The sequence below is a fragment of the Leptodactylus fuscus genome, chromosome 4 (genome assembly GCF_031893055.1).
Source record: "Leptodactylus fuscus isolate aLepFus1 chromosome 4, aLepFus1.hap2, whole genome shotgun sequence".
NCBI lineage: Eukaryota > Metazoa > Chordata > Amphibia > Anura > Leptodactylidae > Leptodactylus > Leptodactylus fuscus.
The window spans coordinates 21,803,558-21,816,568 of NC_134268.1; the positions used below are offsets into that span (position 1 = coordinate 21,803,558).

The following is a 13,011-nucleotide window of genomic DNA, read 5'->3' on the forward strand; positions in this document are numbered from 1 at the left end:
AGAGTGACTTTAGGCTGTTACTGGTGTTGATTCAAATAGTATTCGAAACATAGTTTCGAATACCTCACTCCCATAGGAATGAATGGGAGCAGCCGAACAGTAAGGGGTTAAGCATCGACCGTGTGCCGGCAGCTTCCATTCATTCCTATGGAGCGAAGTATTAGAAACTATAGTTTAGAATACTATTCGCTCATCTCTAGCTGTTACCTACTGGATTACTCCAGCAGGTAATGGCCGATATTCTCTTACCCCTACCATACCTGCTCACCACTTCTTCTGCTTTGCCTCTAGTATTCAACATCCATTCACTGTTAAGCATTAGGATGTGTAATGAAGTGGCCCCTGGAGGTGAAGCAGAGATGTGATGAGAAGAATGGGGATAGGTGCATTTTGGGATGAAACTCTAGGGCTCTTAGAAACCCATCTATAACACATAGTGTATGACACTGTCAGGGCTCCTAGGAACCTATCTATAAAACATAGTGTATAACACTGTCAGGACTCCTAGGAACCTATCTATAAAACATAGTGTATAACACTGTCAGGGCTCCTAGGAACCTATCTATAAAACATAGTGTAGGACACTGTCAGGGCTCCTAGGAACCTATCTATAAAACATAGTGTATGATACTGTCAGGGCTCCTAGAAACCTATCTATAAAACATAGTGTATAACAATGTCAGGGCTCCTAGGAACCTATCTATAAAACATAGTGTATAACAATGTCAGGGCTCCTAGGAACATATCTAATAAAACAAACTCTCTAAGGCCAACACAGCTAAAGTTACGTCAAAGTGAAAGTGACCTTAGCATAGTTTGGGGTCTCTTCAAACTCCAGAGTGTAATAGTTGGAGGCCCAACACATACCTCCCAAACGTCCCGATTTCTGCGGGACATTCACGATTTGGGTGACAAGTCCCGCGGTCCCGGTTGGAGGGAGGTATGTACTGATTTCAACTCAGATCTGCGTCCATAGGACGCAGATCTGAGTTGAACACATACACGGCTGAAGCAAGGAGCTGACACAGGTCAGCTCCTTCCTTTGCCGCTGCCGCCGGCTACTGGCTTGTACACGCGATGTGATGACGTCACATCGCGTCTACAACTGTGTCAGCGAGAGAGAGAGAGTCACGCAGAGAGCGGCGAGGGAGCGAAGGAGAAGGTAAGTGTAATGTGTACTGAGGTGGAACGTGAAACTGGGGGCAGATGAAGGAGGGGACGGCATGACACTGGGGGCAGAGATGTGGGGACATGAATCTGCAGCCAGAGATGGGGGACATGAATCTGGGAGCAGAGATGTGGAGACATGAATCTGGGGGCAGAAATGGGGGGACATGAATCTGAGGGCAGAGATAGAGGGGACATGAATCTGGGGGCAGAGATGGAGGGGACTTGAATCTGGGGGCAGAGATGGAGAGGACATGAATCTGAGGGCAGAGATGGAGGGGACATGAATCTGGGGGCAGAGATGGAGGGGACTTGAATCTGGGGGCAGAGATGGAGGGGACATGAATCTGGGGGCAGAGATGGAGGGGACATGAATCTGGGGACAGAGATGGAGGGACATGAAACTGGGGGCAGAGATGGGGGACATGAATCTGGGGCAGAGATGGAGGGGGGACATAAATCTGGGGGCAGAGATGGAGAGGACATGAATCTGGGGGCAGAGATGGGGGACATGAATCTGGGGCAGAGATGGGGGGACATGAATCTGGGGGCAGAGATGGGGGACATGAATCTGGGGCAGAGATGGGGGGACAGGAAACTGAGGGCAGAGATGGAGGGGGGACATGAAACTGGGGGCAGATGAAGGGTGTATATGAAACTGGGGGAGAGATAGAGGGGGGACATATAATTTACGGGTGACTGTAGGAGGATTATACTGTGTGCGGGCACATGAAAAATTAAGGAGTGGGCGGAGTCAACACAAAAGTGGGCGGGGCTAACTGCCATTTTGTCTCTCTTTCGGTTCTTCAAAAGTTGGGAGGTATGCCAACGTAGGTGTAAACAAATAAAACAAAACAAATCACTTGGAATCTCTCGGTCGATCCCGTGTCGGTTTGAATCGATTCATCCATCTCTATATATGACCCTATTGTAAAGTAAATGTAGACTGCCCACCATGTAATACAGAATTCTGCAGATAGTTTCAAAGCAATGGATCCGGGGAAAGTATAAAAACTTTTTTTTTATTGTAATACAAGAAAAGTAAAAATCTACAATATGAATGATATGATGTAATAAGCAATGAGAGTATAGTGGGTATGTATAAATAAGTGCATGAACAATCCATACGTGTCATACACAACAGGTAAGTATACAAAGAAGAGGATGGATCCAAGTACATACAAGGCCATAGATATGAGTAATAATAGCACGGAGGATACAGAACTAAATATCCACCGCACCCCCCATAGCACGTGTCACCATTGTGTCTCCTGGGACTATACCGCAGTAATCCCTGTAGTAGGCCGTCTATTGTTCCCATTGACTATAATGCAGAAAAAACGACGGACGTGTCCATTGTGTCTTTTTTTACATGCAGATGGACAGCCAGTGGAGGGGGGATAATTTAATGTTCATTGTTCTCATCCAGTGACGGATGGGAGAGACCACGGTTAATAGGGAAGAAGCCGCAGCACTTGTGAGCTGATCTGTGGAGGTCCTGGGTGTAGGACTCCCACTGATCGCATATTGATCCCATAAGGACAGATCAACAATGTGTAAATCCCGGGTAAAGCCCTTTAAGGGGCATCCTGGGGAACATTTTTGGAGTCCCTATGGCTGGCACTTGTATACTGCTATGCTATTGGCTGGTACTGTTATGATGTCACTCTACTATATATATAGCTATCTATATACACCTGTCTACGATAACCTCATGGTATTGTTGTAATATATTACGCCTTATACTGTAGGTAAGTGTGGCCAGTCCGGGACGATCCTGTAGACACATTATTTGGCCTTTTTTAGAAACTCGCAGACAAAGTATATAGTCAGGTGACATTCAACGTCGTTCCAGGCTCCGCTGCTCAACATCTCCACGCAGTCCTCGTGTCCAGAGCCATCATTGGGCTCCCCGACCCTCCAGCCGCTGTAGTCCTGCACCGGAGTGTGGTCCACATACATGAACTGCTTCTCCTTCTCAAGGTCATTGACTCCAATGTAGACCCTTAATAATCCCAGGCTGGAGATGTAGTCCGCTATCAGGGAGTTGATGGTGTGGTCCTTGGGCATTGCCAGCGTGCCGCCTCTGATCCGACACTGCGTCATTGCGTCCCGATAGCTGCTTTCTTCCTTTACAATGTAATAGAACTTGTCCTCTGTTTCCCGCATCCCAGCGATGACTATTACAGACAGGAGGAAATCAATATCAGAGGATCAATGCGGTTCACTGTACCTGCAGTCCTATGTAAAACCGGATTTTCATACAATTGCAAGTAAAACAAACACACAATGTAGTTATTCCATAAAATCAGCAAATGTGCGTATCAGATGACCAGCTTTGAAAAAAAACATGATATTGAGATATTCTATCATATGATGTCAATGCTATATGTGTCTCTGTATTGCCACCCAGTGGTTGTGTCATGAGTGGCAGCTTGCTACAAGTTGAATTTCAATTTGTGTGAGAAACTGGAGTCCCTAAGCAAACTCAAGCTGAGGTAAACCTGGATACATCTGTATATACAGGATATAACTCAGGATCAGTACAGGATAAGTAATGTAATGTATGTACAGTGACTGCACCAGCAGAATAGTGAGTGCAGCTCTGGAGTATAATACAGGATCAGTAATGTAATGTATGTACAGTGACTGCACCAGCAGAATAGTGAGCGCAGCTCTGGAGTATAATACAGGATCAGTAATGTAATGTATGTACAGTGACTGCACCAGCAGAATAGTGAGCGCAGCTCTGGAGTATAATACAGGATCAGTAATGTAATGTATGTACAGTGACTGCACCAGCAGAATAGTGAGCACAGCTCTGGAGTATAATACAGGATCAGTAATGTAATGTATGTACAGTGACTGCACCAGCAGAATAGTGAGTGCAGCTCTGGAGTATAATACAGGATAAGTAATGTAATGTATGTACAGTGACTGCACCAGCAGAATAGTGAGCGCAGCTCTGGAGTATAATACAGGATCAGTAATGTAATTTATGTACACAGTGACTGTACCAGCAGAATAGTGAGCGCAGCTCTGGAGTATAATACAGGATAAGTAATGTAATGTATGTACACAGTGACTGCACCAGCAGAATAGTGAGCGCAGCTCTGGAGTATAATACAGGATAAGTAATGTAATGTATGTGCACAGTGACTGTACCAGCAGAATAGTGAGCGCAGCTCTGGAGTATAATACAGGATAAGTAATGTAATGTATGTACACAGTGACTGTACCGGCAGAATAGTGAGCGCAGCTCTGGAGTATAATACAGGATCAGTAATGTAATGTATGTACACAGTGACTGTACCAGCAGAATAGTGAGCGCAGCTCTGGAGTATAATACAGGATAAGTAATGTAATGTATGTACACAGTGACTGTACCAGCAGAATAGTGAGCACAGCTCTGGAGTATAATACAGGATAAGTAATGTATGTACACAGTGACTGCACCAGCAGACTAGTGAGCGCACCTCTGGAGTATAATACAGGATAAGTAATGTAATGTATGTACACAGTGACTGTACCAGCAGAATAGTGAGCGCAGCTCTGGAGTATAATACAGGATAAGTAATGTATGTACACAGTGACTGTACCAGCAGAATAGTGAGCGCAGCTCTGGAGTATAATACAGGATAAGTAATGTAATGTATGTACACAGTGACTGCACCAGCAGAATAGTGAGCACAGCTCTGGAGTATAATACAGGATAAGTAATGTAATGTATGTACACAGTGACTGTACCAGCAGAATAGTGAGCGCAGCTCTGGAGTATAATACAGGATAAGTAATGTAATGTATGTACACAGTGACTGCACCAGAAGAATAGTGAGCGCACCTCTGGAGTATAATACAGGATAAGTAATGTAATGTATGTACACAGTGACTGTACCGGGCAGAATAGTGAGCGCAGCTCTGGAGTATAATACAGGATAAGTAATGTAATGTATGTACACAGTGACTGTACCAGCAGAATAGTGAGCGCAGCTCTGGAGTATAATACAGGATAAGTAATGTAATGTATGTACACAGTGACTATACCAGCAGAATAGTGAGCGCAGCTCTGGAGTATAATACAGGATAAGTAATGTAATGTATGTACACAGTGACTGTACCAGCAGAATAGTGAGCGCAGCTCTGGAGTATAATACAGGATAAGTAATGTATGTACACAGTGACTGTACCAGCAGAATAGTGAGCGCAGCTCTGGAGTATAATACAGGATAAGTAATGTAATGTATGTACACAGTGACTGTACCAGCAGAATAGTGAGCGCAGCTCTGGAGTATAATACAGGATAAGTAATGTATGTACACAGTGACTGTACCAGCAGAATAGTGAGCGCAGCTCTGGAGTATAATACAGGATAAGTAATGTAATGTATGTACACAGTGACTGTACCAGCAGAATAGTGAGCGCAGCTCTGGGGTATAATACAGGATAAGTAATGTAATGTATGTACACAGTGACTGTACCAGCAGAATAGTGACTGCAGCTCTGGAGTATAATACAGGATAAGTAATGTAATGTATGTACACAGTGACTGTACGAGCAGAATAGTGAGCGCAGCTCTGGAGTATAATACAGGATAAGTAATGTAATGTATGTACACAGTGACTATACCAGCAGAATAGTGAGCGCAGCTCTGGAGTATAATACAGGATAAGTAATGTAATGTATGTACACAGTGACTGTACCAGCAAAATAGTGAGCGCAGCACTGGAGTATAATACAGGATGTAACTGAGGACCATTATGATATAATGTATGTATAAAGCTCTTTGCCTTTTTATATAGTAACCTGTAAAGTATACATAAAAGCTGAGACATCTATAATTACATGTTTTACTGTGTTGGATCACAATATCTTATTAAGGACTCCGTATATTTATGGTGACATTTGCTTTGACTATTGTATATGATTTCCATGTCTTAGACTTAGCGCTGTATCATTATTGCATTATGTGCCTGTAATAGGTTTGGTTTATAATATTATGTTCCAGAATAGTCCATAATAAGCAGGTAGGAAATTACAGGAGCAGCCAATACTACAAGCAGATCCATCCGCTGCAGAGATCTGGAGGCTGCCAGAAGACAACAGGTGCCGTGTATATAGGAATAGGGACAGAACAGGGGTAGGGCTGCTGCCATTGATCATTTTATATATATATATATATATATATATATATATATATATATATATATATATGCGCCAGCGGGCCCATCCTTGGACCCCAATGATCATTACTGTGTTTCCTGCAGCTACAAGATACAGGATTTTCTATAATATTACAACCCCACAATCCTGTAATACTGACGTAGGTCGTGCACTCACCATTTTTCACAAATTGCAATGAAGACTTGAGCTGAGTGACTTTTACATCGAGCTGCCCGACAGCCCGGCGATATCGGCCGCAGTCACAGAAGGAGCCTGGGAGAATAGACAGTGTGCACTATTGTCACTATCATTTATAGTATATATTCATTTACATTTATGTTTCTGAATTAATCCTATTAATATTATAAATGTGAAAGTTTGTGAGTTTGGATGTTTGTGGGTTTGTGTGTTCGGATGTTTGTTAGTCAATCACGCAAAACCCGCTTGACCGATTTGGCTGAAATTTTCCACAAACATAGTTAATACACCCCATTGCGTAATAGGCTACTTTTCGTCACAATAGCGCACATACGTTTTTCCCAGGACCCCCACAAACCCCAAACTCACATCACTATCTCTGCAATCTCACACACTTTGGACCCCGATTTGGCTGAAATTTTCCACAAACATAGTCCCTACACTCGATTGCGCAATAGGCTACTTTTCGTCACAATAGCGCACATACGTTTTTCCCAGGACCCTTTGGATGTTCGGATCTTTGGCGGTCAATCATGCAAAAACCGCTCCACCAATTTGGCTGAAATTTTCCACAAACATAGTCCCTACACTCGATTGCGCAATAGGCTACTTTTCGTCACAATAGCGCACATACGTTTTTCCCAGGACCCCCACAAAACCCAAACTCACATCACTATCTCTGCAATCTCACACACTTTGGACCATAGCAAGCCACAAAATTCATATTACCCCCTACAGCAGAGGTCAGCAACCCCTCGCACACATGCCAAGAGTGGCACTCCTGCCATATTTTACTGGCATGCCAGCAGCACAGGACCTGCAAGAGTTAAATGAAGTCTGTGCTAGAGCTGAGGCATAAGGACACTCCCCTTTGCTAGATGTGCAGGAAACCCAGGGGGTGGAGCTTAGTCGCTCAGGTCTCTGCCTGCTATAGTGATAGCTCCTGCCGAAGCTGCTAGCAAACTGAAAGTAAGAAACACACAGCTCCCTTCCTTTACTTCCTATTCTCATTAATGTCAGGCATTTGGGGTTATTAGTTTAGTGTTAGTAACTCCATGTACCTCACATTAATAGGAATAAACCCCATCATGTCCCTCATATTAACCCCTGTGTGCCTCACATTAATAGGAATAAACCCCATCATGTCCCTCATATTAACCCCTGTGTGCCTCACATTAATAGGAATAAACCCCATCATGTCCCTCATATTAACCCCTGTGTGCCCCATATAAAGATTACTAATATGTGAGACATGGAGGGACTAATAAAAGACCTCAGTAATGAAGATACTTAATTATTACCTCCAAGTCTCTCACATATCAGTAACTAGAGATGAGCGAGTACTGTGGGGATCAGCCGATCTGAACAGCACGCTCCATAGAAATGAATGGATGCACCTGGTACTTCCGCTTGGACGTAGCCAGCGCGCTTAACCCCCCGCGTGCCGGCTACGTCCATTCATTTCTATGCGAGCGTGCTGTTCGGATCGGCTGATCCCAACAGTACTCGCTCATCTCTATCAGTAACTCTTACACTGGGGTTAATGTGAGGGACATGATGGGGTTAATTGCTATTAATAAGAGGCACATGGAGTTACTAAACTGTCATGCACAGGGCCAGACTTTATGTTGCTTACTCAAGAGTATCCTGTGCCCAAAACTTACATGTACTGGCGGAAAATAACAAATCATACAATGTCGTATATCGAAGTATATTAACCTGAAATACCTCTGTCCCAAAGTCACTATGTACAGTTTATACCAACACCGTATAGCGGCTGAAATACAAATTACATTCAACACAAAAGTCTCATGTGCTCTCAGAATTACAGCAACAACAAGATACACAGTTACATTTTATATCCCATACCTTATACACAGTATGAAAACCTTACCCGCGCCTGTATATACCCACTGCTACAATCACCGCAGACGAAGTCGCGGGTACCAGCTAGTATGAGTATATTTATAATGTATATATCTTAAACCTTCTATCTTGACAATGTTTGCACATTTCTGATACTATATGTCCAGTATTTTGCACAGCAAGTAACATGATAACCTTATACTAGCAAAAAAACAAGGTGCAACAGAGTCATTGTAACCCCAAGCCAGGCCAGTGAGCTGCACTAAGCTCTGCTCCATCTGTATATATAACATGGCATATCTGTACCTGGCTTCCCCTTTCCTCCTGGTAGTCCAGGTAATCCTTTATATCCTTTGTCACCTGAAATACAAGTCCAAAGCATTAATGATATGTATAGAAACATAAATCACTTATATGTAGATTGTAGCTGCCTGTAAAGCCCACTAGGGGGAGCTTTGACGTTTAGTCTATTTAGAGTATATACAATAAATAGTCAATGTTCAACTTTGCCATCAAGGTGGTCTCATTACATAGAACATACGATTCCAAAGCAGAATGTAATGTATTGTACTTCAAAATGTTGCTGTTTTCTGCCTGATAAACCTGCTAAAGTTCCTACCACTAGGAGTCTCTCTTCTAGATAATTAGCTGTTTGCTCCCTGTTACTATGGAAGGTCTGTCCTTAGAAACCAACAGGCTCCAGATGGGACATAGAAAGTGGAGGGAGGAGAGGCAGGTCTCTTTTCACAGCCTCTGCATGTTTACAACATAGCTTTATGGGTCTGAGCGCCCTGTGCACTGCTCAGAGAGGAGACAGCAGGTCCTGACAGCTCCATGTGAGTGTAAGGAGAATCTGTCTATGTCTGACTAGCTGTCGTTGGAGAGTCTGCTGCAGAACCTACCAGCAATTGGTGAGGAGTAAAGTACTGCACAGTGTACTCTTCCCCCGCTTTCAATATGAAAATGACAGACACCTGGTGGACCAGAATGATGTAGAATCCGTAGCAGAGGTGAATATTTACTTAGGGATCTTTTTAGCTGCATCATAACCTGAATTTGCAGTTCAGGCTCTCATATATTATGGTCACTTTGGATGTGCCTGTTATTGTACAGTTACTGTAGTAATAATGGATGGAGGAAGGAAATGAACATTTTGCCTTGTCTTAAAGGAGAGGGATGTAGCAGAAAGCGGGTATTTCTTGCAGGAAATGTGTGGGCTTGAGATGTGACAATTTTTTTTCCAGAACGGAGCCAAAATTCTGGCATAAAAGTCAAAATATGTTCTTCAGGAACCAATTCTGTATTACAAAAGCAACCAAAGATTTCAATGGGTGCTGTGTAATACATCATTTTTCCTGCGGGGGTGCTGCAGGGAAATTGAACATATTTCCCCAACACAGCAGAACTGAATCCTGTGGGTCTGAGCAGGGGGCACTTTATGGTCACTTATTGTCAAGTAGTTTAAGGTTGTCAAAAATGGAGAAACCATTTAAAGGGATATTCATGGAAAATCTGAAGTGCTTATCTAGTTAATGTAAGAACAGAGTATGTTAAAGGTGCCTACATTAAAGGTGCACACCACCTAATATGAGCTACACCTACAACAACCCCCACTGCAAGAACACACTATAAGCCCCCATCTTGGACTAGTACAACAAACCATACCAGATAGTAGTGTAAGCATAAAGATCTCCCACATCACTGCATCTTATATATAGCACCAACATAGTCTGTACTGTAGTATTAGAATAATATCTGATAAAGTGTCAATAAATAGAAGTCTTGTCCTGCTCTGCCCTCTAGTGGTGTATTTGTAAAACTGCAAGAATAGCAGCTCTGCAAATTATCATTTTCTTATTGGGACAATGTTATTAATTCTGAATATTTTTAGTAATATCATCCTAGAGGTGACTCCTCCTAATGCCCCCCCCCCCCAAATCTATCTATCTATCTATCTATCTATCTATCTTATATCTATGGACACATAGTTATTTATTACTTTCCAGAAAATACAAGATTTAGGGTTCACAGGACTTTCTACCTATATATTATATCTATTTTCTCAACTGGATCCAGTCTCCACGGATATTCCTTGGACTCTCTGAGAGCCAAGTCAAGATGACTGTAGAAATTGTGTAGCACTGTGAAAAGAGCAATAGTGCAAAAGATGTGTCAAGATACAAAGGATTGTTTGTGAATAGATAGATAAATAGAAAAAAAATAGATAGATGAAATATAGATTGACAGATAGATAGATTGGAGATAGATAGATAGATAGAGAAATATGAGATAGATAGATAGAGAAATATGAGATAGATAGATAGATAGATAGATAGATAGATAGATAGATAGATAGGAGATAGATAGGAGATAGATAGGAGATAAATAGATAGATAGATAGACAGACAGACAGACAGACAGACAGACAGATAGATAGATAGATAGATAGGAGATAGAGAAATATGAGATAGATAGGAGATAGATAGATAGATAGATAGGTAGATAGATAGATAGATAGATAGATAGATAGATAGATAGATAGATAGGAGGTAGATAGATAGATAGATAGATAGATAGGAGATAGATAGATAGATAGATAGATAGGAGATAGATAGATAGATAGGAGATAGATATGAGATAGATATGAGATAGATATGAGATAGATAGATATGAGATAGATAGATATGAGATAGATAGATATGAGATAGATATGAGATAGATAGATATGAGATAGATAGATATGAGATAGATAGATATGAGATAGATAGATAGATAGATAGATAGATAGATAGATAGGAGATAGATAGATAGATAGATAGATAGATAGATAGATAGATAGATAGATAGAGAAATATGAGATAGATAGGAGATAGATAGATAGATAGATAGATAGATAGATAGATAGGAGATAGATAGATAGATAGATAGATAGAGAAATATGAGATAGATAGGAGATAGATAGATAGATAGATAGATAGATAGGAGATAGATAGAGAAATATGAGATAGATAGATAGATAGATAGATAGGAGATAGATAGATAGATAGATAGATAGATAGAGAAATATGAGATAGATAGGAGATAGATAGATAGATAGATAGATAGATAGATAGATAGATAGATAGGAGATAGATAGATAGATAGATAGATAGATAGAGAAATATGAGATAGATAGGAGATAGATAGATAGATAGATAGATAGATAGATAGATAGATAGGAGATAGATAGAGAAATATGAGATAGATAGATAGATAGATAGATAGATAGATAGATAGGAGATAGATAGATAGATAGATAGATAGGAGATAGACAGATAGATAGACAGACAGACAGACAGATAGATAGATGATAGATAGATAGATAGATAGATAGATAGATAGATAGATAGATAGAAAAAAAAAATGCAGAAGCAGCACAGCATACAAACCGGGTGCAAAGCCAAACTGGAAGGTGGCTAATCTTCAACTTTATATAAGAAATGGAAAAAATGGCAGCACTCCAACATTTAGAAAAAGTGTGGGTTTATTCCAAGCAGCGACGTTTCGGTTCTTATCTAAACCTTTCTCAAGCAAAGAAGTGAGGAAAACCACAATTTTAAATAACAACCACATCATATGGTGCAGAATTACAATGAATTACTCAGCATGTGGAAACAATGTATCACAACATCAAAACACACTTAGGTGGAGTGGAAGATACAGTGTAACAAAGTGTTATAAATATATGATGATCTAGTAACATTTTTCAGATCAATATAAGTGACACATATATATATAAAATCACACCATATATAAAAATATAAATATGAGGAGGAGGAGGAACATCCACTTGCTTTCACTAGTATCATGGGCGTTTATTCATACATCACAGTGTCCACAAGTGACTACTGCGCAAAATCAGAAAAAACATGCCTTCCCAGGCAGAATATATCAATCATAGTATATCCCTGCACGCACAGAGTAAAATAAAGTCATGTGCGGCATACCAAAAGCTGGCATCCACCCAGACTACCCAGTGCGCATGTGTAAACCTGCATGTTAATAAACAAGCAGCAGACACAGTGCATCTACATAGTCAGGTGTTACTATGTCCACAAAAAATAAATAAATAAATAAAAAATAAATGAATAAATGAATGAGTAAATAAATCAAAAACATATATAGTTTAATCTAAACCATAAAGTATAAATATAAATGATAATAACGGCCCAAAGTTAAAGACATTTTTTTTAAAGAACATTTTTTTTAGCTATAGTCCAATTAAAGGTTACACTATGGCAGACCTACATCAGCGTCGCGCAAACGACCCGAATATATTACTGCCCACGAGGTCAACCAGACTGAAAAAGAGGACCGAGGCTAAACCAATAGGGGACACCCTCCATCCTCCTGGCCAAACACACATACAAACCGCCATAGATCGCATGCATGTCAGACCACAATCTTTGGGACCCATAACCCAATTAGGACAATCAAATAACAAGAAAATTACATAGACCATGGATATCTGTAATAGAATAATGAAGAAAAAAAATAAAATAAAAGTAAAATAATTTTTTTTTAAAAAAAATGTATTTATATGTATACATATAAATAAACAATTTTTTTTTTTTTAAAGCA

General features: G+C 40.7%; 1 protein-coding gene across 1 annotated transcript in view; it reads right to left on the reverse strand.

The window, feature by feature from the left end:
- Positions 1-2,937: 2,937 nt before the first annotated feature.
- COLEC10 (collectin subfamily member 10) overlaps positions 2,938-13,011 on the reverse strand; it is a 36,997-nt gene continuing 26,923 nt past the window's right edge. Inside the window, exons 4-6 of the mRNA XM_075270283.1 lie at positions 8,698-8,751; positions 6,505-6,600; positions 2,938-3,347 (exon numbers count right to left, since the gene is read on the reverse strand). Coding sequence (XP_075126384.1) covers positions 2,956-3,347; positions 6,505-6,600; positions 8,698-8,751 — 542 coding nt within the window. The 3' untranslated portion in view covers positions 2,938-2,955. The remainder of the gene's footprint in view (positions 3,348-6,504; positions 6,601-8,697; positions 8,752-13,011) is intronic.